The sequence below is a fragment of the Xyrauchen texanus genome, chromosome 21 (genome assembly GCF_025860055.1).
Source record: "Xyrauchen texanus isolate HMW12.3.18 chromosome 21, RBS_HiC_50CHRs, whole genome shotgun sequence".
In the NCBI taxonomy this organism is placed as follows: Eukaryota; Metazoa; Chordata; class Actinopteri; order Cypriniformes; family Catostomidae; genus Xyrauchen; species Xyrauchen texanus.
The window spans coordinates 37,568,211-37,595,953 of record NC_068296.1 but is presented as its reverse complement, the minus strand read 5'-3'; the positions used below and the strand labels follow the sequence as shown (position 1 = coordinate 37,595,953).

The 27,743-nt window shown below is 38.6% G+C and overlaps 1 protein-coding gene across 1 annotated transcript in view; it reads left to right on the top strand.

Moving 5' to 3' along the window:
- The window catches only part of LOC127661204 (unconventional myosin-Va-like), a 146,808-nt gene that overhangs the window by 103,917 nt on the left and 15,148 nt on the right, over positions 1-27,743 (top strand). The window contains exons 23-30 of the mRNA XM_052151811.1: positions 4,586-4,679; positions 4,847-4,995; positions 15,790-15,903; positions 16,124-16,258; positions 16,343-16,399; positions 18,115-18,342; positions 20,714-20,814; positions 26,577-26,775. Coding sequence (XP_052007771.1) covers positions 4,586-4,679; positions 4,847-4,995; positions 15,790-15,903; positions 16,124-16,258; positions 16,343-16,399; positions 18,115-18,342; positions 20,714-20,814; positions 26,577-26,775 — 1,077 coding nt within the window. The remainder of the gene's footprint in view (positions 1-4,585; positions 4,680-4,846; positions 4,996-15,789; positions 15,904-16,123; positions 16,259-16,342; positions 16,400-18,114; positions 18,343-20,713; positions 20,815-26,576; positions 26,776-27,743) is intronic.

Below are 27,743 nucleotides of genomic sequence, written 5' to 3'. Positions count from 1 at the left end.
AAAACTACATGGAGGATGAATGTCAGCATTATCAATAATGATAAGGTGGTGCAAGAAACGAGAAAAGAAATTCAAGACTGCATCTCTGATAACAAGGATGATCAAATAGAATCAATAATTTTATGGGATACTGTAAAAGCTGTTATGCGAGGCAAATTGATATCAAGAACGGCACATATGCATAAAATGAAAAGACTAACTCAGGCCAAATTAGAAGAACAATTGAGAGAACAAGAAATAAAACAGCATTCAGATAAAAGTGTATCGCTGGCTGAAAGTATAAAAGACTTAAGAAATCAACTGTCAGATCTAGCAAAAGAAGAGATTGAAAAGAAAATGAGATTTACAAAACAAACTTTTTATGAAGCAGGCCCGAAGGCGACAAAAATTCTGGTAAGACTTAGATCGCAACAATTGAGAAATTCAATTAACAAAATTAGAGATCACTCAACTGGAGAGTTATATTTTGACCCAGGGAAAATTAAAGATACCTTTCAATCCTATTATAAATCCTTGTATGACCAATCGATTCAAGTAGACGATAACGAAATTGAAGACTTTTTGACAAATTTAGATCTCCCCTCCATAGGATCTACCCAGAACGAGATGCTATCTAGACCTATTACTAAAGTAGAACTTGATAAGGCAATAAGTAGATTAAAAAGCAATAAAAGCCCAGGGAGTGATGGCTTTCCCAATGAATGGTATAAGGTATTTCGAGACAATTTGGCACCTTTACTGTTGGACTCATTTAACTACACTTTAAAATACGCAAAGTGCCCCCCTTCATGGAGGGAGGCTATTATCTCAGTCATATTAAAAGAGGGGAAGAACAGTGATAACTGTGAATCATATCGCCCAATTTCCATCCTAAATGTCGATTATAAAATTTTTACCTCCATTATAGCTAAAAGATTAGAGTCTTTCCTTCCTGATCTAATAGACGAGGATCAGACGGGATTTATTAAGGGGCGCCAAGCCCAAGACAACATACGACGTTCCTTACGTATAATTAATGAAGTTAAAAAACAAAATATCCCAATAGCCGTAGTAAGCCTTGATGCTGAAAAGGCCTTTGATAGAGTCAGTTGGAACTATCTATTTGCAGTTTTGAAAAGACTGGGATTCAATGATTCTAACATTAAGTGTATACAAGCCTTATATCATAAGCCGTTGGCAAGAATCAAATTAAACGGTGACTGATAACTTTGAGCTCTTCAGAGGAAGCAGGCAGGGCTGCTGTTTAAGCCCCTCCCTCTTTGCCCTGTTTATTGAGCCTCTGGCCCAATGCTTGCGAAAAACATCAGAGCTCAAAGGAGTAATGGTGTCCAATGAAGAACAAAGAATAAGTCTCTTTGCAGATGACGTAATAGTATATCTTCAAAATCCTGATCAAACATTCCCCAAACTTTTAAACATCTTAAAAGACTTTGGAGGGAAATCAGGCTACAAATTAAATATTACTAAGACTCAAGTCCTCTGTATTAATTACAGTCCATCTGATCAAATTAGGGGAAAACACAAACTCAAATGGGACTCAGAACAAATTAAATATTTAGGTATTTTTTTGACGCTGAGATCTCAGTTCATTATACTGAGGCTAATTATAGTAAAATAAATGAGGTAATACAAAGTGACCTGACTAAATGGACAAACCTAGTTTTAGATATTAATTCCAGGATTGAGGTGATTAAGATGAATCTGTTACCCCGATTGTTATACTTATTTATATCTCTACCAGTTGTAATACCCGATTCTCAGTTTGCTAATTGGGATAAGCAAATGAGTAGATTTGTATGGAAGGGGCAAGACCAAGGATTAGATTTAAAACGCTTCAGTTGGAGAAATTGAAAGGGGGTTCTCCTTCCAAATCTCAAAGAATATTTTACGGCTGCCCAATTGAGGTATATTATCTATTGGTGCTCACCTAAGTATTATTCCAAATGGAAACAAATTGAAGTTAACTATATCCCAACGTCTCTACCTCAATCAAGACTGGGTGAGAAAACTAGTATACAGTTGAAAGAGGGGAGTCCCATAGTCGAAACAACCATTAAGCTCTGGTGGGACACGGTGAAAAAATACAATTTCGAAGGTGATTGTAAATCCTTGATTTGGCCTTCTTTCTCTCCTGATTTTAGAAGTGGTCAATTGGACAGCACATTTAGAAAGTGGATTGGAAAGGGAATCACTGCAGTGTGTATGTTAACCAAAGGTTCGGTGTTTAAATCATTTGAGGAAGTAAAGAGGGAATTTGGCCTGAACAACTCTGACTTGTTTAGGTACATCCAATTACGGCACTTTTATGATTTAGAGATAAGGTCTCACCTATCACAGGAGGGCTGTGAACTGGTAGAATTGGTGTCGGGAGCATACCAAAAATTACCCTCAAAAATTGTTTCTAGACTGTATAAATGCCTGCAAAATTGTAACGGTACTAATTCACTGTATATAAAACAAAAGTGGGAATCTGAACTACAAATCAAGGTGTCAGAGGATGATTGGCATTTTATTTGTCTATTTCAACACATTTCCACCAGCTCAAGACAGTGGAGAGAATTTGGCTGGAAAAACATAATTAGATATTTCATTACACCTCATATCAAAAGTAAGCAACTCAAGTCCCCCCAGCATTGCTGGAGACTCTGTGGCAGTACGAATGCCAATCATTCTCATGTATTTTGGTCTTGTCCCAAAGTCAGACCCTTCTGGGAAATTATAGTGACTGAAATAAGGGTTGTCCTGGGCCAATCGTTTCCAACTGACTTCCAATCTATGTACCTTGGTTTACTTTCCTATTCAGATATACAAACAGTGGATATGTATCTCTACAAAGTTTTGTTGATGGCCAGCAAAAAAACTATTACAAGGAACTGGCTGAAGAGTTTCACTTTAACATTGTCACAATGGAATGAGATAATGGAAGAAATCTTTACAATGGAAAAAATCACTCACTTTATTAGGCTGAAATCAGCTCTTTTTGAACAGAGATGGAAGAAATGGATATTCTATAAGACCCAAGTGTGAAAAGGGAATCTTTGTAACATAACACCCTGCTGTTCTGTTTTTGTACTGTTATGTTTGTTATTATTTGAATTTGAATAAATAAAGAGTTAAAAAAAAAAAAAAAAAAATTATATTTATCAATGGATGGCTCATTTCAATGAACTGATTCATTTGAATCATCACTCAATAGTGTTCCCAGAAAGCAGTTTATTTGGATTGCTCATTTCAGTGAACTGATTCAAAAAACTGGTTGACCATTGCATTTGATTCATCACTGGACAGCTCATTTCAATGAACTGATTCAAAAAAGTATTCACTGATTAATTTGAGTCATCACTCAATAGTGATCCCAGTAGGCAGTTCATCTGAATGGCTTATTTCAATTAACTGATTCAAAAAAGCGTATTGACCATTGCATTTGAATCATCATAGGACAGGTCATTTCAGTGAACTGATTAATAAAAACAATTCACTGATTCATTTTTGAGTCATCGCTCAAAAGCGTTCCTAGAAGACAGTTCGTTTGGATGGCTCATTTCAATAAACTGATAAAAAAAAATAATCACTGATTCATTTGATTCATTATGTTCATGAATGAATCATTTATATATGCAGCAAAGTGTGTGTTTGATCTGTTTCCCTGAAGTTGGATATATACTCCAGTTAGAGTTTATCCTGTTTTGTGAGTGTTACCCCCTCGCCTGCATTTAAACAGCTGTATTGGAGTGTAGATCAATATAAGGCACAGATATACTATGTGCGTGAGTGCGTGCGTGCGTGCGTGTGTGTGTGTGTGTGTGTGTGTGTGCGTGCGTGCAGACTCAGGGTTTAGAGAGGCCTACACTTTGCTTTAAACCTGGGAGAAGAAGAAACCTGTTCATTCACACAGGTGAGAGAGAGAGAGAGAGAGAGAGAGAGAGAGAGAGACTAGAACCCAGCACTAATATTAGAAGTAGTTTTAGTTTAGTTTAGGGTGGTAGAGACTAGAAAGACTCACATAGCACCTAGAATACAGTACTAAATATGTTTTGAGTTATCTAATATTTTTGGCTGTGAAAGCAATATTTTAGTGCATTACAGTAGTGCACTTATAATGGACATTTATGGACTGGGAATAAGTTAAAATTGACACTTCTTGAAAGTAGTTTGTAACATTACCAGAAGTTAATTAACCTAGAATAAAAATCCCGCAGCTAAAAGCACTATTTAGATAACTTCACAGCTAAAATAATAAACATTTTGATGCAGAATAATTCATGTAAGTATTCTTATATAGTTTATATACTAAAGTAAGCCATTCATAGTTTGTCTTCACTGAAAAGTATTAATACCGTGACTTTGTGCTACTATCAAAACATTGCTCTTTTTGTTTGAGCGTACCGATCATCCCAGCACAGCAACAGTGACCCAGAGTTTGTGGTGGGACTTCAGTCAATAGCAGATGGGGAGAGTGTTCAGGAAACCTGTTTGAAAACAATCATTATTTTTGCAGTTTGGTGACGCTAATGGTGCACTACACCTTTAAAGCCTGTAAATGTCAGCCAGTGGACTAACTGTGTTTGTGTAATGTTTGTGACAGATGATCTCAGAACTGAAGGACCAAAACCACTTGCTGAAGAACGAGAAAGATGACCTGAACCGACTGATCCAGGAACAGAGCCAGCAGTGGACAGGTACAGCAGAAACAGAAACATATAAATCCAACCTTTCATTACTAAAGTGATACTCTTCCTGTCCTGTTACAATGTCAATATTATCAATCTGCTGTCAGATGATTGTGTAATGAAATGTTGTGCTATGGGAATGTGAGTGAATGGTATTTAACATGGTGTGTTTGTAGACAAAATGCAGAGAGCTCTAAAAGAGGAAACCCAGCAGTTAGAAAACGATTTAAACGAGGAACGTTCTCGCTACCAGAACCTCCTCACCGAACACCTACGACTGGAGGAGAAATACGACGATTTGAAAGAGGAGATCACGCTTGCCATGGTGAGTACACATTCATCAGTTCACTTTATAGCATCTCACACACACACACACACACACACACACACACACACACACACACACACACACACACACACACACTGTTAGGGGTATAACAGTTTGACCCGGACCAGATATGGAGAAAGAAAACCAGGAGTCGAGAAATTCAATTAAAGAATCAAAATTTACTGAAGAATAGTTTGCAGTGAAATTGGTAGAGCCAGCGGCAAAGTCTCACGAGGAGATCGAAAGCTAACTCGTACCTTACACAAAATCTTACATCAATTATACCATTTGCAAGGACGTACATTCCATTATTTTACTCCTGATTGGCTAAAAGAACATAAAGTCACAACATATAGATAGTTAAATGGCCTATCAACATTAATCAGCGCACTTGTCGTCCACGCCCGAGATTTACGTCTGAAGTGACCTCGCAGATGGTCACGGGGCTTCTTCGAGTCGGCCTGGTGTGCACCCCTGGTTCAAAACCTAGGTAGAAGGTCAAACGCACACACAAAACACTGACGAACGACAGTCCTTCTCTGGACACAAGACAGCTAGAGCACACATTATCAGGCCATTTAAACCAAAACAGAGAGATAAAATATTCACTCCTCGGGCAGAGGAGAGGGTTGAAATAACATACATTTCTTCCCTAAAGAAATAATAAGAGAAAATCACACTTCTACTATTCAGGTATTATTACATAGGACTTTAAACCATATACTTAGTCATGGAAAGGTAACAATCAAACACAGAATACATCTGGAACACGTTTAACGCATTCCCCCTGACCCCCTCCCCTGAGAGGCTGGAGAGCGTCACAAATAAGCTTATCCCCCAAAAGACCTTCAGCCGACGTGCAGGACAGAGAGACTCTGGAATGTTCCTAAAAGAGACTCACTAACATTCAATCACACATATGATTCAAAGTATATTTCAGTTATGCATAAGAAAATAGAATTGATTATGTGATCATGCATATAGTTAATTCATCACTTTATTAAAGAAGTTAAGCAACAGAATACAGATAGATATTGATATAAAAGGATATATATATATATATATATATATATATATATATATATATATATATATATATATATATATATATATGTATTGATATATCTGAAGAGCCAAGGGATTTTGACCCTCACCCTTCAGTCCCCCGTTTTAGACCAGTGTGGGGTCCAATACCGCCACGTCTGGTCTACCAAGTGAGGTCACTATGGAAGGTGGAGTGGTAACGCATGCTTCCCTGACGGGTCACACTTGTCTCTTCGCCTCATTGCGGACATGCTGGATACTAAAAATTCCCAGTCCCCACGCGAAGGCTCTCCCACCTTCCACTCACAACAGGGCATGGATGTTATCCTTCTTAAGTTTCTCTTCCAAGCGTGTCGTCAGTTTTCTCAGTCGGTTCTCCTCCTCGGAAGGGTTCAAGTTACTGCAAGCAGACCTGCATACATAAGAAAAACAGAAACGAACACACATCCACACACACAGACAGAGGACACCCACTCCCAAAAGAGCTCCAAAAGCATTAAACACATATTTAACAGCTCCCATGACCAAATCCTCTGACGCAGCCACAAAGTCCTCCCAAGCTACCTCCACATATTCCTCCACTATTTCCGTCATGTCAGTAAATATTGCTCCTACCGAAAAAGCCAAAACCAATGCTACTGCTATAGCAGACGGAGGTTCCGAATCAGTATACCATGGAGTGCCCTTAGATTTAAGCCATACAGAATTCAAATACTAATAACCTGCAAATGGATCATTAGTTTTGATCTGTTCCAGAAATGCAGTGATAAATTTCTGCCGAGCTGTTTGTGCGTTCAACCGAGGAAAGTATTCAGTCTCCTGCTTCAACTCTGCAACACAAAGAGACAGCTCTGCTTCATTAGCTTTCTTACTCTTATCAACTGGACGCCATGCAGGACCCATGGGGTGTGTCAACCTGTGTTTAGCAGTCCTTTGATGGAGTCTTAGACTCTAGATATCCGATTTCCTGTACTGAAGGAATTGGACTCAGAAATTGTCTAAATTGTTTTGCCCTGTCAAACCACTCATCTCCAATAGCTACATCGGACAACTGAGGCCACATCCTCACCTGAAATGATTTATAATTGTCCCACAACAGCTCCTCATACTTTAAAGGTGCCAGACTAGTCTTTGCTCGAGTGTACATCATTTCAATATTCAGTTTAAACACTTGCAAATGCATCCATGCTGTCACATTATAAGCCATCGATGTAGGATTATAATATTTATCTTCAAGGTAATCATGCACTCATGTTTTCACGAGCTATGTGGTCAGGGATCCAGCTCATTGAACTGAAATCTCCTTCAAACAGGTCAACGCCTCCACTCCTCATCCACTGACCTTTTTGCATAATGAGGGTAGTATCGGGATAATTTGGGGAGTGACCAAGCCAATAGGTCACTGTCTCATTTCCGTCCAGACGATAACAACGATCATTTACCTTTTGGTACATGGTCGGAATTAAATTTAGACCCTCAGTTGAATTTAGACATGGGTATTGTACCCATGATGGACGGTTATCGATCTCCTCGCAATCCCAATGAGTTGAAAACGCATGGAATCTCCCTGTCCAAATTGAAATTTGAATCCACATCGAAAAGGATAAAGCGATCAGAATTAAAAATACCAACGAGAGCGGAAGTACCAATCGGATGAAAGCTCGTTTCACTTTCAGTCGTCTCTCACTACGCACTTCTTCTTGAAGAATTAGCAGCTTCAGTATGTCGTCGGATTCAGCCATCTGTAATGATAAAACATTGGTTCTAGAATTCTAGAATTTTACCATACACGACAGACATTTAATGATCCCGAGGTACTAAGTTGTTACACTTTTCAAGTGGTTTCACCTGTGACCAATGTCTCCATACGGTACCCAAAACCCCCCTGTCCAGTAGAACAGAGGTGTTAGTGGTCAATACCACCTGATAAGGCCCATCAAATTTCGGACCTAAGGGGGAAACTATCTCCCGCTGTAACATCACATTGTCACCTATTTCAGGCAAAGCAGGCATGTCTTTTTGCTCAACATTATCTCGATCTGCTTGTCGTGTGCTAACACTTACCCGTGTGTCTCGCAGACTGTCCTCCAAAGCTTTCAGATAATTTTGTAAAGTGTCTTTCAAAGGCCCGGATGGTCCCTCATGTTGCAAGGGGGCATCCCAGGGCAGCCGCATGTAGCGACCTGTCATTACCTCAAAAGGGCTGAGCTGTGTAGTCTTGTTAGGGCTGGCTCTCATGCTTAACAAAATCGCTGGGACAGCCGCATGCCACCCTTTCCCCCACTCCAACAATCTCTTTCTCAATGAAGTTTTAAGCGTACGATTAGTGCGTTCAATAGATCCGCTAGATTGGGGCCTAAATGGAATGTGAAAGCGTTGCCTCACCCTCATCAATTTCATGACATTTTTCATCACCTTCCCAGTAAAATGTGTACCCTGATCTGAATCAATTTGTAAGGGCAAACCCCATCTTGGGAAAACTTAATTCAACATAATCTTGGCGGTTGCATCTGCGGTGCAGTTTCTCAGTGGAAATGCATCAACCCAGCTGGAAAACAGATCAACAATCATTAGAATGTATGTAAAACCTCCACTAGGGGGCAGTGGACCTATGAAATCAATTTGGAGGTGTGTCCACGGCCCTTGAGGTCGAGGGGCATGTCCTAAGGGAATTTTCAGCTTAGAAGAAGAATTAACCTTAAGGCATACTAGACATCTCTTACAAAAATCATTGCAAGAAGCTCTCAGTCAGGGCCACCACCAGGTTTTGGAAATCATTGCATGTAGTTTTTCAGGACCTGCATGTTCCAAACCATGATACAAAGACATTAGTTCAGTTCTAGCAGAAACAGGACAAACAAAACGCTCATTAAAGTTCCACAGTCCTTCTGCATTTTTCTGAGCTCCTAATTTTGTCCATTGTTCTATCTCTTCAGGGTCATCCTCATCATAGAGTTTAAAAATGTCTCTGGGGGTCTCACTCTCCTGAGGAGCAAGAGCCATAACACTCACGCAAGACTCAGTCCGTGTTGCAGCCTCTCTGGCAGCTGTGTCAGCAGCTCGGTTTCCTGTGGCCTCAGGAGAATTGTCCGTTGCATGTCCAGTGACTTTGATAACTGCTCCTGTTGCAGGAAGATCACAGGCATTCATAAGTTCTTTTACCTGCTGTTGATGAGAGATCGGCAGACCGGCAGTGGTTAGAAATCCTCTGTGTCTCCACACAGGGCCGAAGTCATGAACAGCACCATATGCATAACGGCTGTCAGTGTAAACATTGACTTGTTTCCCCTGGCCATACTGCAATGCTCGTGTCAATGCGACCAGCTCAGCCACTTGAGCCCCTCCTCCTGAAAGAGAACCACAGTCAACAGTTTCACCATGTTCATTTACAACAGCCCAGCCAGTGAAGCGTTTTCCCTGTTCGTGAAAGCTGGAACCATCCACGAACAACTTCATGGCATCAGAAAGTGGTTCAGATTGAAGAGGGCTCTGGCTGTCCGTCTCGATCAGTTGGGCACAGTTGTGTGCAGTTCCTTCTTCTGGAAGCAAGGAGGCAGGGTTGATAGCAGTTTCAATGTCAATATTTATATCCACATTTTTACTCAAGAGAGTGGCCTCCCATTTAGCTCGTCTTTGATTAGAGATAGAGCCTAAACGAGTGTTTGTTAACAGTTTCAGAATCTGGTGTCTAGTGTGCAGTATCACCTTCTGATGAGTCACAATGTCCTCTGTAAACTTTACTGCCCACTCTGCACAGTCGCATATCAACAGGCACGGATGCTGTCCTGCCATTGAAACAGGAATAGGGGCAGAATAATATCCTACCATCCCATAGGAGTTTCTTCCTGGAACCCTTTGACCCAGGGCCGCTGAATAGGATCGAGTTCCCACCCATGTCCATAGATGGAACGGCCTGCTGGCATCGGCATGACGTAATGCTGGGGAGGAAGCAAGAGTTTCTTTGATACTCACAAACGCCTCCTCCATCTCCTCAGTCCAGTCAATCAGCTCCGATCCAGGTTTTCCTCCTTTCAGCGCCTCTGTGAGTGGTTTAGAAAGTTCAGTGTATTCAGAAACATACTGGCGGCAATAATTCAAAAGACCCATTACTTGCCTTAGACCAGTGACCGTGTTTGGTTTTGGAAGTTCAATGATAGCTTTAACTCGTTCAGGAATGATGCGTCTGCCGTGCACACCCACAATTTGCCCCAAATAAGTTACTTCAGGCAGTGCTAGCTGTGCTTTCTTCAAGTTCACTTTGAATCCCCCGTTTTGGAGGGCATTCAAAACAGTCTGTACAGCAGTCAAATGTTTGAACTTGGTTGGACTAGCAATTAAAATGTCATCCAAATATTGTAGGACAACAGATCTGTCATATTCAAGTTGTTTTCTTACCGGATTGATGAAGGATGCTAGTACCTGATGAAACAGTGTGGGTGAGTTGCAGAAACCTTGTGGCAAATGACTCCATGTCCATTGGCGACCCCTGCTGGTGAAAGCTAATCTGCCTTGGTCCTCCTTGGCTAGGGGACAAGTCCAAAAACCGTTAGAAATGTCTAAAGCAGTAAAAAAACAATGTTCAGATCCTATCTCATGTAGGATAGTTGCGGGGTTGGCCACCAGAGGGTGCATTTTCTCAGACACTGAATTCAGAGAACTGTAATCAATGGTCAAACGCCAGCTCCCATCTGGCTTTTTGACTGGCCACATGGGAGAGTTAGTGGGAGAGGCACAAGGAATCACAATCCCCCGTTTGCATAATTCATCTACAACAGTGTCATCCCCCTGTCGAGCTTCATTTTTCAAAGGATATTGTCTTTTGGCTTCATGCAAAGGACCTGGGATGCTCAGTGGCTGAATCTGTGCTAAACCACAATCATATTTATCTTTTGCCCATACATCAGGAAATTTGGAAATTATAAACTTCCACTCAGGGCGAGTTTCAGTTAGAATAGAAGGTTCAGCCACTGCACATCTCTGCTCATGGTGGGGGCCACTCTGAGATAAGCGAATTGTTTCATTGCAGCCAAGCACTAGCTTATCTTGAGAAAGCAAAACATCAGCTTCGAGTTCTTTCAGAATGTCAACACCGATTAGAGTCCCTACAGTATTTTCCCCCTACCCAAAATTCAGTCCAATAGACTTTTTCAGAGTTAGAAATGGTTAGAGGGATAGGAACAGATTTATGATATACATTTGTGCCATTTAGACCTTCTATGTACAAAGTTTCAGAAGTGATCTCAAGATCGAGATCTGTAATTGATACAGTCGCGTCCGTGTCAATCAAAATAAGGCATCCTTCACACTCATCATCGGCTAGCTGGAATACAAAATGAAATGTTAAGAAGATTGCTAGAGACTGATCACCTCAGACCACATTCATCTTCATTGTGGTTTTTTTTTTTTTCAATGAAAGTGAATGGTGACTGAGACTGAACGCTCTTCGGCCTTGATCACTGATAAAGTGTCTCATTGTTCCCTGCTATCAAAATAGAACTGCATTTGTTTTTCTGTCAGGCAAGCTGAGAGCACACACACACACTTTTTCCCAGAAAATCTTATCACATTTCACAGTCTCATTTTTCACAGTATTTTCTGCTTTTTCACAAACAGCCTCGAAACCCTTACTCAAACTACACAGATCACAGCCAACTTCCTGCCCAAAAATTTTTGCCACTCTATCATGCTGGGCAATCAAACTAGACCATCCGTCCATCATATTTGGAATTGCCTTTTCATGGCTTAAAGGTATACCACCCAGTTTACAAATCCATGAATAGGCAAACACGGATAGATATTTGGCCCTATCAGCGTCTTTTTTGTTCTGCAGCCAATCAATCTGCTGCATGACGTTCCAATCAGAATCAAACCCCTGACTGACCATTTTCTTAATGAGCTGTGCACATTTCTTTGATTTGAGCTCGTCAGAGCAGAGCTGTTTACAGCGTGTGCCCTGCTCGTTTTGGTCAGAACTACTCAGAAAATTCCCTTTATCAGACATTTTTCTTGGTCACAGTTGAAAATCACTACCGAAAAGATTTTAGCAGCAAATATTTTATGCAGATAAATTAACTATAGCAGCAACAATACTGGATTTCTACCAATTTCACCACAAAGTATTCTTCACAAACATCCTGGTCACATATACTGATCCATACCAATTCGGGTCACAATTTATTTATTTACTTGGGACCGCTCCTGATGCATCCCTGGCAAAACAATCCCTATTGTATTTTATTTTATTTTATAACTAATATCTGAATCCCTAACTGCCTGATTCACTAAGCTCGGGTACCCCTATCTGAGGTGGAAGAGATTGAGCAGGTTTACGGTGCCACTGGACCTCCCGTCCAGGGACGCACTCTGCCGGGGTGGTGCTACACCAATGCCCACCTGGGCACCCAACAGAGCACGTTTCACTTGCGCTGTTTGCTGTTTTAACCCTTAACAGCTCTCTCAGCGACTTCTTATACTCTCAATAGTATAATTAAATTACTCTTCACTCGCCTCGTCGGAGTGAAGCTCTCCCGCTCCCCTTCAAAATCTCTTCCAGTCAGACAGCCCTAACAATTAATAAAATCTTCCTACCTTGTTTGCTGATTTGCCAGAGATGTCACCACGGAGTGATTGCCCGCCGAATCCTCCACCAAGCTGTTAGGGGTATAACAGTTACTATCCGGACCAGATATGGAGAAAGAAAACCAGGAGTCGAGAAATTCAATTAAAGAATCAAAAATTTACTGAAGTATAGTCTGCAGTGAAATTGGTAGAGCCAGCGGCAAAGTCTCACGAGGAGATCGAAAGCTAACTCGTACCTTACACAAAATCTTACATCAATTATACCATTTGTAAGGACGTACATTCCATTATTTTACTCCTGATTGGCTAAAAGAACATAAAGTCACAACATATAGATAGTTAAATGGCCTATCAACATTAATCAGCACACTTGTCGTCCGCGCCCGAGATTTACGTCTGAAGTGACCTCGCAGATGGTCGCGGGGCGTCTTCGAGTCAGCCTGGTGTGCACCCTTGGTTCAAAACCTAGGTAGAAGGTCAAACGCACACACAAAACACTGATGAACGACAGTCCTTCTCTGGGCACAAGACAGCTAGAGCACACATTATCAGGCCATTTAAACCAAAACAGAGAGATAAAATATTCACTCCTCGGGCAGAGGAGAGGGTTGAAATAACATACGTTTCTTCCCTAAAGAAATAATAAGAGAAAATCACACTTCTACTATTCAGGTATTATTACATAGGACTTTAAACCATATAATTAGTCATGGAAAGGTAACAATCAAACACAGAATACATCTGGAACACATGTTTAACGCATTCCCCCTGACCCCCTCCCCTGAGAGGCTGGAGAGCGTCACAAATAAGCTTATCCCCCAAAAGACCTTCAGCCGACGTGCAGGACAGAGAGACTCTGGAATGTTCCTAAAAGAGACTCACTAACATTCAATCACACATATGATTCAAAGTATATTTCAATTATGCATAAGAAAATAGAATTGATTATGTGATCATGCATATAGTTAATTCATCACTTTATTAAAGAAGTTAAGCAACAGAATACAGATAGATATTGATATAAAAGGATATATATATATGTATTGATATATCTGAAGAGCCAAGGGATTTTGACCCTCACCCTTCAACACACACACACACACACACACACACACACACACACACACACGCATAATGGACGTGCAGAACCACATATTATCTTAACTGACTAGTTGGTGGGTTGTCTGAACGAATGCTCGTTTACAGTAGTCTTTCTTTCAGAAGCCTGGTTTGATTAGTAATAAATATGGCCTTTGATTTATCACACGTTAGATTTATTACACGTTTTACATAATTAATCACATTCAGTTTGATTAACTCTCATGTGATCTCATCTTCATCAAAGTCACAAGTATAGACAAACACAATGTGCTTAAGCTAACAACACACAAACAATTATAATCTTTCAAGCCTTCATCGAACACATCCCATTATACATTCACAGTGCTGTGGTAAAAGTAAGTGAACCCTTGGATATAATAACTGGTCAATCCTCCTTTGGCAGCAACAACTTCAACCAAGCATTTCCGGTAGATGCGGATTCACCTGCACAATGTTCAAAAGGATTTTTAGATAATTCGTCTTAACAGAACTGCTTCAGCTCAGCCATAGTTTTAGGATGTCTGGTGTGAACGACTCTCTTCTGGTCATTCCACAGCATCTCCATTGAGTTAATGTCTGGGTTCTATCTGGTCTACTCCAAAAGGTGGATTTACTCTTTTTGAAGTCATTCTGTAGTGGAGTTACTTTGATGTTTTGGGTCATTGTCCTGCTGCATCACCAAACTTCTACTGAGCTTCAGCTGGCACACTGCCACTCTGACATTATCCTGTAGGAAATCTTAATGAACTTGTGAATTCATTTTTCCCTTGATGATGACAAGTGGTCCAGGCCCCGAAGTCAAGTTGGTCTTTGGCAAACTTCAGGCATACAGCTATGTTTTTGCTGGAAAGCAGCGGCTTCCTTCATGGTCTCCTGCTTTGGACATCATGCCTGTTTAATATTTTCCATATAGTAGACTCGTGAACCGAGATGTTAACCAGTTCCAATGATTCCTTCTTTAGTCTTTAGCTGTCATTGTAGGGTTCTTTTTTACTTCATTGAGTGTGCCCTTTGAGTCATCATGGATGGGCGGCCACTTCTAGGGAGAGTAGCCACAGTACTAAATCATCTCCATTCTTAGACAATGTGTCTAACTGTGGACAGATGAATATTAAAGCTCTTTAATATAACTGTAACCCTTTTCAGCTTTATACAAAGCAACAATTCTTGATTGTAGTTCTTCTGAGATCTCTTTTTTTGCGAGGCATGGTTCTCATCAGCAGATGCTTCTTATGAATAGCAAACTCAAAATGTTTGAATGCTTTTTCATTGGCAAAGTAACCGTAACCCACACCTCCAATCTCATTTTATTAACTGGATGACAGTTTTGCCAACTTCTGACTCTTAATTTGTTTCATTGTCGTCATTACCCTAGGGGTTCACATACATTTTCCAACCTTCATTGTGCATTTTTGAATGATGTTTTCATTATTTACAAGAACAATACAATAACTTGTGTGTTATTAGTTAAAATATTGTGTTTGTTCATTATTGTAACTTCAAAACCAGATTTTATGACAAATTTAGACATAAATGCAGGTAATTCCAAGGGTTTTTCTTGTCACTGTATATAAAACAAATAACATATTAAAGAAATCCATGCAGTTAATAATGCCCCCTGAGCATACTTTCAAATGGATTGTTGTGGACTGTAGGTCAGTGATGGGCATATAGTCAATTATATAGAAATAAAACAAACAAATGATTGGCTACTAACGCTTTTATTGATCTGAATTACATTATTATATATAGTATTCATAATTATTTTTATTGTGGGGCCTTTCTGAGCAAATTTATATATTTAATTTATTGACAGCCCTAGATAAAAATAAAAGTAATAATAAAATATGACACCAATCAGATGTTTCTTAGAAGCCGTTCATGCATTTAAAAACAGTGTAACTCACTGGCTAGCTGGATGTTGGACAACTAGTCAACCATCCTGACTCATCCCTAACACACACACACACACACACACACACACACACACACACATACACACACACACCCTTGCAGTCTCACTAATGTAGATAAAAAGCCTTTGATATGTGCTTTTTTTAATTCTAGAATGTTTCCAAACCTGGTCACAGACGCACAGACTCCACACACAGCAGCAACGAATCAGAATGGACCTACACCTCCGAATATGCAGAGTCCGAGGAAGGGTCCCGCATGGGGGAGGTGAGAGGAGAACAAAGAAAATCATTTAAATTATGCACATTACTCAGAAATTTACCATTAAAACTTTATTTTGTTTGATATTATAGAATTGTAATTACATTTTTAGGCCAATTCTGTTATTACTGTAGACTGTAGGTCATAGGAATGAAATGAAAATATAATATAAATTAAATCAATTGTGTGTTTAACTATGGGATGTGCTTTTTTTGTCACTTTCCAGGATGTTTCCAAGTCAATGGACATGTCGCTCTTCCTAAAGCTGCAGAAGAGAGTGTCCGAACTCGAGCAGGAGAAACAATCAATGCAGAACGAACTGGACCGCAGAGAGGAGCAGTTTCAGCGGGCTAGAGCCAGAGTACACACAAACACACACACATACAAATATTCACATACACATTATGTCACTGTTGTTGTTAATTTATTGTTTTCTGTCGATCAGGATGATGAGGAACATAAGAAAGCTCGCAGTGCTGAGCTGGAGTATGAATCTCTGAAGGTAAACACACACATACACACACTCAGCTTAAAGTGAAATGTACAGTGCATCGTTGCATATTAGTAAGATATATGATGTTGTTAATTATATCCTCCTTAGTTATGAAAATGTTAATTGCTGCATATTAAAAAGGTAAAAACAGAAATAAATTAATTATATTTTGTGTATGGGTGTGTGGGTGGGTGTGTGTGTGTGTGTGTGGGTTTGTGGGTGTATGCGAGTATGTGTGGGTGGGTGTGTGTGTGTGTGTGGGTGTGGGTGTGTGGGTGTATGCGAGTATGTGTGGGTGTGTGTGTTAGGGGCATTTTCCATTTCCCTTTTTTATTTGTAACTAGTTGCACCTAATTAACATGCTAAAATAAATAATAATTCTAGAGCAAATAGTTTTCCTCAAAAGTGATGTCCACGTATGTTGACAACAGGACTAAGTTGTGAAATTTTAAATAATAGCAAGCTGTAGAAAGTGAAAAGAAAGTAGTGTTGGTTATTCATGTTTTAGAGATGTTACAGACATTACATCAGAAATTATCATAATTAATTCTGATTCAAATTAATGTCCAGTATCATCCAATCACAGCCAACCATGTTCATATAAAGTATACATTATAAATTGTGAATCTATGTACTGATTATCATTGTCCCATGTCTGTCGAACATGTTGAGTGATCGAAACATTGTCTGAATCCTGAAACAACTTTTGACCGGATTTTAGGAGTGAATGCACTTAGCTGCATAGAAAGATATTGGACGCTCCCTTGCTCCCTATTTAGTGAATGACTTAGCCTCCAGTGTGCTGTCTGTCCACACTGGTCTGAACAGTTTGAAATGCAACTTATTTTCATCCTAACTCAATATAAAGCCTCTGAAAGCAACATTTTTCAGCTTTTGGATGAACTCATTGATTCTCAATGTGATAATGCAACAGTTAATATAGGGTTTCTAAGGAAATAATGCACTAAAGTACACATTAGTGTACATTGTGTTTACCAGTGTGGCATTTTGCAATAAATCACTAAAATAAAAAATGGCATATTGCATGAATCTAGAGATGTTAATGTTTTCTCTCAAACTGATTTTAATGTAAAAACTTAATTAGGTTTCTTACTAGATGCAATTTTGTTGGTGTTTCTCCCAAAGACAAACTCTGCTGTGATCAGCGCCATGTTGTTTTGTAACATGACTCCATACATCGAAAGTTTTACAATTTAATGACAGCACAGAGACTTCTGAACTGAGATCAGTTGGTTTAAATGAATTAAATTCTGAGTTGCATAATACAATGAATCACATTAATGAAAATGCATTTTAATATGCCAGTATTTTCATAGAGCAGCTAACACTTTGTTATTGTTAGTGCTATTGTAATTATGTTGACATGCAGTTGCATGTTATATGGACACAGCGGTAATGCTACTTCCAGTATACTGGACATGAAATATAAACCTGAAAATGTATAAAAAATTTCACATTTTAAAAATTTGTTCACATTTCATAACAGTAGCATTCTATAATAACAAAATGTTCAGTTAAAATAGGGGGTCTTTAAGATGTGTACACCCTGGAATTATTCACTGTATTGTTACTGCCGCCATCGAGGTTAAAAGTATAGAACATTAAAGTCTATTATTCAGGACTGGAGGATTAGATCATATATTAAAACTATGTTTTGAATGTTTTTTAGTGATGATTGTGTTTTATTTCTCATGTCTGTTCAGCGTCAGGAGTTGGAGTCTGAGAATAAGAAGCTGAAACATCATTTGAATGAGATGCGTCAGTCTCTTAGAGGAAGCGCTGAAGCCGGTTCTGCCGCTCCTGGTTCTCCTGCTTATACGGTTCTGCTGGACCAGCTGAACTCCTCCAATGAGGAGCTGGATGTGCGCAAGGAGGAGGTGCTAATCCTGCGCTCTCAACTCGTCAGCCAGAAAGAGGCAATGCAGCACAAGGTCAGACAAAGCCTTTTAGTCGTGCAGCAGATACATCTTACAGAATGTCCACATGTGCTTCCATACTGATGACAAAACCAGCCTAAACTGGTTGGCTGGGATTAGCTGGTCTCCCAGCTCAGGCTGGGTGATCATCTTAAGATCAGCCAAGACCAGCCAACCAACTTAGATTATAATCTTTTGCTTTCCAGATCAAATATCTGAACAGTCTTCAACTAAATAATTGCACATGTGGCACATTTTTGTTTCTTGTTTTAAGCATAAACCTCACTCATTTTGTTAGATTTATGTTTTTACTAAGCACTGTATATTCTCTGAAAACAAGTCTTAGTATCTTACACAATTTTGCTTCTCAAATACATTTCTTATTTTAATTAGGTTTAGATGTTTTTACTAGAAAACAATATGAATATGCTGATAAAGAAATTTATTTTTGTTTGAATTTTTAACATTTAATTTGTGTGTTTTAATATCTGTCACTAACATTCTTTGTAAGTCTTTTTAACATTTCTAACTTCATCTCTTCCTCTCACATCTGCTTCCCTCACATCAGGATGAGAAGGTATGTTGGTCAGACAGCAGAACTATCATCATCAGTTCATCATCAGAATACAATGAGTCTATTTGTTTTGCTCACAGAAAAAAATATAGCGAGTGATTATAAAATATATGTCTTTTAGCATACGTTTCATGTAAACAGGCGTTGCTTATATATCACATTTTTGCTTATAACTTCATGAAAATCAACATAACATAAAATATAATACCATACTTAAAGGAGGTGATTATCTTTAAAACGAGCCCACACACAATGTAATCGGATGCATAGATCATTAGATAATCAACACAAAGCACAATGTGCACACAGCATATAATGTGCTATCAGGCTAAAAACACATTAGCTTTCCTGGATCGGATGACTTAGTCGAAAATGATGTAGTATATTATTTAGCATCAGGGAACGCTAAACCAATCATATTAGAATTCAGATCACCACTACCAGAGGCAGAAGTCATCCAAATGTGGGCAGAGAGGATCGTTCACTCTAATTATTTATGGCCACCAGGAGATGGTGCCAAAGACTCAATAATGGCACAAATGGCTCATTTTCACATAAATTATATTGCTCCTTCAATATTCATTACAACTAAATTTATTTTTTATCTTGATACACTTTGCGACCAGAAAAAAAGCATTCTCCTCAAGGGGTACTTTAGCCCTGTTGTACCCTGATTCAAACAAATGGCATCATCCATTGAAATGAATTGTCCATAGCTCTGATTGCTCTGTGTTAAAGCTGCATGTTTCATGTAATGTGACATTCATGTGAGCAATCTAACATTTTGTGATGCTACATCACCTTTTTGAAAACAGCTGAGCTACTGTCAGTCAAGTTAGGAGAGTCGCTACTTATAGTTGGTTTCTCCCTGACACGAAAATGTTGACAGTGACTCAATAGTAATAGTAAATTACTTTATTCTTGACAACAAAAGATTACAATTACAGTTTATGTTACCATATCTATATATGATATGGTAACATATCATATTATGTAATTCATTAGTTATTGTGAACTAATAATGAACAATTATTTTTTACAGCATTAATTAATCTAGGTTAATCGTAATCTATAAAAATACTATTGTTAACTTTTAGTTCATGATGCATGACCTAATGTTAACATCTACAACCTTTAAAGGGACAGTTCACCCAAAAATGAAAATTCTCTCATCATTTACATAAGTCCATATAATATGTAGGTCCACATAATGCAAGTTCATTTGACCGGAACTTTGAAGCTCCAAAAAGCTTATCATAAATCTCCACTTTCACTTTTGAAAATGTGAAAGAATTTGAAAGTGAAAGTGGAGATTTATAGTCAAAAATGGCTTAAATATTGATCTGTTTCTCACCCACACCTATCATATCACTTATGAAGACATGGATTTAACCACTAGAGTCTTATGGATTACTTGTATGCTTCGTGTATGTGCTTTTTGAACTTCAAAGTTCTGGCCGCCATTCACTTGCATTGGACCAAGAGAGCTGAAATATTCTTTTAAAAATCTTTGTTTGTGTTCAGCAGAAGAAAGAAAGTCATGCACATCTGAGATGGCATGAGGGTTAGAAAAAGCTATTAGAATATGTAGAAATTAATATTAATCTACATTAACAAGATTAATAAAAACTGCCTGTAAACACACTTTTCATTGTTAGTTCATGTTAACTGGTGCTTTACCTAATGTGTACGACTTATTGCAAAGTGTTACCCATTGAGTTAATTGTTGCATGTTCATGATGCTGATTGTAAATGATGGATGTAGTGTTCATATGGAGCACTGATGCATGTAAACTTCCTGTGTATGTGCAGGAGACCATGACTGAACCTCTGCCGTACATTGAGGATGTGCAGAAGTTGACTGACGCGAAGGAGATCTCACAGGCCTACATGAGTCTCAAAGAGACCAACAGGTACATTTACTGTCTTTGCACATCTCAGTCATGTGATGAATCGCAAAACATGAATCCTATTACAGGAATTTAAAGAAATCTTGTGTGCCTTATCTGAAATCCTCTCTTATATACTGTACACTATATGGCCATAATTACACATTATATGATCCAGACAACACCACAACAACTTTTTCTTGTTGAACATTTAAAGGGGTCATTTTTTATATAGTTTTAGTATCTTCCCTGAGGTCTGCTGATAATGTTAGTAATCAAAAGCAGTAGAAGAACCCATTATAATCAATGATGCTGTCTACCATGAAACTGATGGAAGCGTCCGTTGCGGCGTGTCAAGGCAACAAGTGTCCCGTTCCATTTTGTGCTGGCGCTACTACTGCCGTTGCCAACAACACAAAGAAATATTTTAGACAGCCTTAAGCCATTGCGTCAATGGACAATTAAACAACCATGACATTTGAAATATTAATGAATAGAACTTTTGAAAAGTGTTTTTAACTTCTCCGTATCCTTCCGTGACAATTCCTTGGGAAAGCTTGACTTGTTTTATGACCGCTTCACTAGACGCACACATCCAGTTTCCAGTGACATCCTGCACTGAGGTGCACATCACCGGAAACAAATCAAAATGGTCAAAGAGGTCCATCTAGTGTGTGTTTACATACACTATGTATTAAAAATAGGGCTGATGGGCTTGTTGAGCAGTTAAAGCAACAAAACAACATGTGGCAACAGCTGATGAAACCTTGTCTTCTCTTCAGTGTTGAAACTTGACAATACGTCTTTTAAAAGTGTGCTAGAGACATGAAAACAGTCAAAGACGTCTGTGTAGGGCATGCTTATATACAAAAATACACTCACCTAAAGGATTATTAGGAACACCTTTTCAATTTCTCATTAATGCAATTATCTAATCAGCCAATCACATGGCAGTTGCTTCAATGAATTTAGGGGTGTGGTCCTGGTCAAGACAATCTCCTGAACTCCAAACTGAATGTCAGAATGGGAAAGAAAGGTGATTTAAGCAATTTTGAGCGTGGCATGGTTGTTGGTGCCAGACGGGCCGGTCTGAGTATTTCACAATCTGCTCAGTTACTGGGATTTTCACCCACAACCATTTCTAGGGTTTACAAAGAATGGTGTGAAAAGGGAAAAACATCCAGTATGCGGCAGTCCTGTGGGCGAAAATGGCTTGTTGATGCTAGAGGTCAGAGGAGAATGGACCGGCTGATTCAAGCTCATAGAAGAGCAACTTTGCCTGAAATAACCACTCGTTACAACCGAGGTATGCAGCAAAGCATTTGTGAAGCCACAACACGCACAACCTTGAGGCGGATGGGCTACAACAGCAGAAGACCCCACCGGGTACCACTCATCTCCACTACAAATAGGAAAAAGAGGCTACAATTTGCAAGAGCTCACCAAAATTGGACAGTTGAAGACTGGAAAAATGTTGCCTGGGCTGATGAGTCTCGATTTCTGTTGAGACATTCAGATGGTAGAGTCAGAATTTGGCGTAAACAGAATGAGAACATGGATCCATCATGCCTTGTTACCACTGTGCAGGCTGGTGGTGGTGGTGTAATGGTGTGGGGATGTTTTCTTGGCACACTTTAGGCCCCTTAGTGCCAATTGGGCATCGTTTAAATGCCACGGCCTACCTGAGCATTGTTTCTGACCATGTCCATCCCTTATGGCCACCATGTACCCATCCTCTGATGGCTACTTCCAGCAGGATAATGCACCATGTCACAAAGCTTGAATCATTTCAAATTGGTTTCTTGAACATGACAATGAGTTCACTGTACTAAAATGGCCCCCACAGTCACCAGATCTCAACCCAATAGAGCATCTTTGGGATGTGGTGGAACGGGAGCTTCGTGCCCTGGATGTGCATCCCACAAATCTCCATCAACTGCAAGATGCTATCCTATCAAAATGGGCCAACATTTCTAAAGAATGCTTTCAGCACCTTGTTGAATCAATGCCACGTAGAATTAAGGCAGTTCTGAAGGCGAAAGGGGGTCAAACACAGTATTAGTATGGTGTTCCTAATAATCCTTTAGGTGAGTGTAATTCATAATAGTCCAGATGGGTCTTATTTGGTGTTCAGGAGTAGTGAGGCCACAGGAGGCCTTTTGTCCTTCTCTCTGTTTATGAAGTGAGCACTAGTGGGCGGGACCATGGGTGCAATGATTTTAAAGTAGGCGTTGATGTTGTTGCTGTAGAGGTGGTCATGACGTAGTGAGTACCCTTTGTGACATCACTAATATATGGAAGTACGTAGAGAACGAGGTGTTTTGGCAGTTTGGTTTTAATAAATGCTTTTATCGCATTTGGGATTACGTTTTAAATTCTGAAATTTACACTATGGTTTTATAGTAGAATGACCTCTTATATGCCAAAAATATCAAGGAAAATTTTATTCCTCATGACATGACCTCTTTAACTTCAAAACTTGTTATAACGGCTTCCTTAACCACCGTCTTAGCACCAGCTCTCTCTGTCTATCTACAGTATCTAGCTGTCTGTCTGTCTGTCTGTGTTGATGTTCATCTCTGTCCTGCACAGATCACCCAGGTTTACTCCCAGGCCAACTGAAGTGAACGAGCTCATGAGCAGGTTGAGGTAACAGTTGGTCAGGCATGACGGGTGGCTCTCACTGCATGTGTGTGCAGCTCAGAGCAGAGCACCAAATCAGCTTCATTATAGACGAAATGCAGAAAAGCTTTGACACTGTAGTTCGTTAACAGGCATGACCTTTGACCTGAAGGAGGATTGAATGCCATCTCTTGATCACACTGACATTCTGCCGGTCACTGAGAAAGAGTAGAGCCAAGCTTAGCCTGACTTTTGGTTATTTCAGGTTATTCTGGCAAAGGACTGCCCACTTAGGCAGGAAGAAACCGTCTGACTGGCATGTAAATCGACCAATCAAAGTTTATTTTTTATTAATTTTTTTCTACATGCTGTTTAGAGTCAGGGTTTGAAATATGTTAATAGACTGACTTAGAGTTTGGCTTTATTAGTATTGAAAACTAGTGCAAAAACTAAATTCAGCAAGTGGCAGGGACTTTGCACTTGGTTTAACAGGCTGTGACGGCGACGCTTGGTCATGTGACTCAATATGAGATATTCTTGATGTATGTAAAGCATTCTGATTGGATGAAAACTTGCACATGTGGCTTCTAGCAGACTGCACTGGATGCCATTTATTTCCCAAATAGCTCATTAATATAAATGAATGACAAGCTAATTGTTGTTTTACTTTTTTATTTTTATTTTTAATTGATTTATTTATTTTTTACACTTCTGGTCCTCTATGTCATTATATTTATCTTTCTATTATTATCTTTACATTTAATATTTATTCTTTATAATATCTTTTTTTGTCCATAATGTATTTCATCTACTTAACATAATTGTTATTAATTATCACCCAAACCAGAGATCCCTGAAGGAATAGTTTACCTAAAAATGAAATTTCAATTAATAATTTACTCACCTTCATGTTGTTCTGAACCTGTATGACTTTTTTTTTTTTTTTTTTTTGTCTTGTGTAGCACAAAAGGAGACATTTTAAAGATGGCCCTGGCTGCTCTTTTCCATGTAATGACTGAATGAAAAAAAAAATGCCATTATGGTAGTCTATATTTCAAGTCCTTTGAAGCTTTACAAAAGTTTTGTTTGATGAATGGACCAAATGTACATTTTTATTCACTGAAAATCGTTTCCTTTCACTGCAACTCTCAAATCTGCAACTCGCATTTCCACATATTCAAAAGTGTCATGTGAAATGCAAGAAATAATGGCATTTAAAATCTTTAAAATCATTGATGTAAATGCAAATACAATTTAAGTGCTGTGCCAGTGATTTTCAATGATTCGTGTTTTATATACTGTATTGGTCTGTTCCTTATAGAAAGCTATCATATGACTTCAGAAGACTTGGAATATAGTGCATTTTACTGCACTTGTTCATTTTGGAACTTGGCATCTCCTTCCCTATTCACTCTTTCTATATGGAAAAGAGAGGCCAGGAAATTCTTTGAAATTTCTTCTTTTGTATTAGAATAAAAAGTCATTTGGGTTTGAAACGATACGAATGTGAGTAAATGATGACAGAATTTATTTTTATTTTGAACTATTCCTTTAAAGAATGTATAAATCTCATCCCTGGACTTTCACTCCCTTCAAAGTTTGTCACTTTTCTTCTTCTTTTTATCTGTACATTTCATTTCATTCTTTGTTCCACCCCATCAGATCCCCTTTCCCTGACTACCATAAGCTGAATGAGGATGGAGAACTGTGGCTGGTGTATGAAGGGTTAAAGGAAACTAACAGGTTAAAGAGCAGAGAGAGAGAGGTTGAGAGAGAGCATGTAGAAATTTGAGAGTGTGAGCGTTGAGTTTTCTCCTGAGTTTGGTTCCTCAGCTTTTTAAATACATGATCATCTAACACTGTTTCTACTTCCTTAAACTTTAGTGCCTGGAAAGTTCTCCTCAATGTATGTAGTTCTTCATTAATATCAAAAACGAAAAGAACTCTTTTACAGTACTGTTACATTTACAGTACTGGACTCACCATAATAGATTAATAGATATTAGATTGTGTTTTAAAACTCTTATTTTTAAACTGCATGAGTTTTGGCTGCCCTAAAGAGGTTATAATTCAAGCTGAATAACAGTCTGAATGCTTACTGCTGCACTGTTGAAAAAGTTTTGTGTTCACACAATTATTTTGAGTAACCTCACATTAACTTTATCCATCCCTTATGGAAATTAACCATGATTTTACTTCATTGACCGTAGTTCAACTGTGGTATTTATAGTAAACCACCAGTGAACACAAATTTTACCATGGTTTTACTACAGTAAGTCTAGTTCAACTGTGCTATTTGTTGTAAAAAACACAGTATCCACAAAATGTACCATGTTTTACTAGAGTAACCGTAGTTCAGCTGTGGTATTTGTAGTAAAACCGCAGTAACCCCAACATTTACCATGTATTTACTATGTAACTGTAGATCAGCTGTGGTATTTGTAGTAAAACCACAGTAATCACAACATATACCATGTATTTACTATGCAACTGTAGTTCAGCTGTGGTATTTGTAGTAAAACCACAGTAATCACAACACATACCATGTATTTACTATGCAACCGTAGTTCAGCTGTGGTATTTGTAGTAAAACCACAGTAATCACAACACATATCATGTATTTACTATGCAACCGTAGTTCAGCTGTGGTATTTGTAGTAAAACCACAGTAATCACAACATATACCATGTATTTACTATGCAACCGTAGTTCGGCTGTGGTATTTGTAGTAAAACAACAGTAATCACAACATATACCATGTATTTGCTATGCAACCGTAGTTCAGCTGTGGTATTTGTAGTAAAACCACAGTAATCACAACATTCACCATGGTTTCACTATAGTAAGTCTAGTTAAACTGTGGTAATTGTAGTCAAACCACAGTAACCACAAAATATGTGGTTTTACTGCAGTATCTATAAAGGAGTTAATCATAAGGGATGGATAAAGTTATTGCAAGGGAACCCAAATTAATTGTGAGGGAATGCAAAACTTTTTCAGAAAATAAATTCCCTCCCTGTCCTATAAGGGGCTTTATATAAAACAGAATCTAATGCTCCAAAAAAAAAAAAAAAAAAACAATTTTTTTGTTTATTTGCTCAGCTCAAACACATTATTTCTCTCTATCTCTCTCTCTCTCACTCTCTCTTGTGTCTGGTCTGTAGGTTGTTGGAGTCTCAGCTGCAGGCTCAGCGGCGCTCCCATGAGAATGAGGTGGAGGTTTTGCGTGGAGATCTTCAGAGTGTTAAAGAGGAGAATAACCGTCAGCAGCAGCTGTTGGCACAGAACCTGCAGCTTCCTCCAGAGGCCAGAATTGAGGCCAGTCTGCAACACGAGATCACTCGCCTCACCAACGAGAACCTGGTCAGTACACACACACTCTTAACATCTCCCTACACACACAGTCATGTTAACCTGCAACTGAAAGTTCCCCACAGTTTAGAACGATTAATCTGGTTATTTTCTGGTAGAGTTACTCTTGTTTTCCAGTTAGATCTGGGAGACATAAGCTACAGATCCATTTAACATACTCCAATTGCATCAGAGTTTTCTATTCATTTTTAATTAATTTTCTTATTATTTTATTTGTAGCTGTTGAGCATTTTTACTAATTATAGACCTGTCCATTGAGCACATAAATGCAATGCTCAACCAGAGGCATTTAAATTAATTCATAGGCCTACATCTTTAACAACATTAAAATATAGATACATAAGCTATGTTTGCCATCTTGGATTAAAATGTTTCATGGAGATCATTGCCTTTTCTTAGACAGCGATTTTGCGTTTCTACATTATTCAGAAGTGTAAATCTAGAAAAAGTTTTATTTTAAATAAAAAAAATAAAAAAACAGTGTAAAATTATAACATTATACTTTGTGTTATTTTACTCTGGCATAATAATTTTTTTTTAAACACTAGTTACCACAGCTGCATTGGGTTTTCTAATCCAGCTGCTGAGGGAGCAACTTTCTCTCTTCTGTGAGAGAACCCAACTTCTCTTTTTATAATACCTGGATAATATAACACAAGGCACAGTGATATAAATACACGTGGAATAATGTACATTAAGAATAACAGGTATAGGTATCAAATATGATGCATAATATTTAAAATAGTATAAAAGAAAACACTTGCTCATGGTCTTTTCTTTATTTAAATTATTGCAAATTTGTATTGAATTCAGGGTTTCTTGTGCATGGTTAGAAAAGAGCACATTACAGAAATACTTTGTTATATTTTCCTAGCAGTACAAATAGCAGTGTGATTCTGCAATGTGTTTGTTTATAGCTAAATATTGCATTTAAGAGTCTTTTTATGGGATTTTACTAT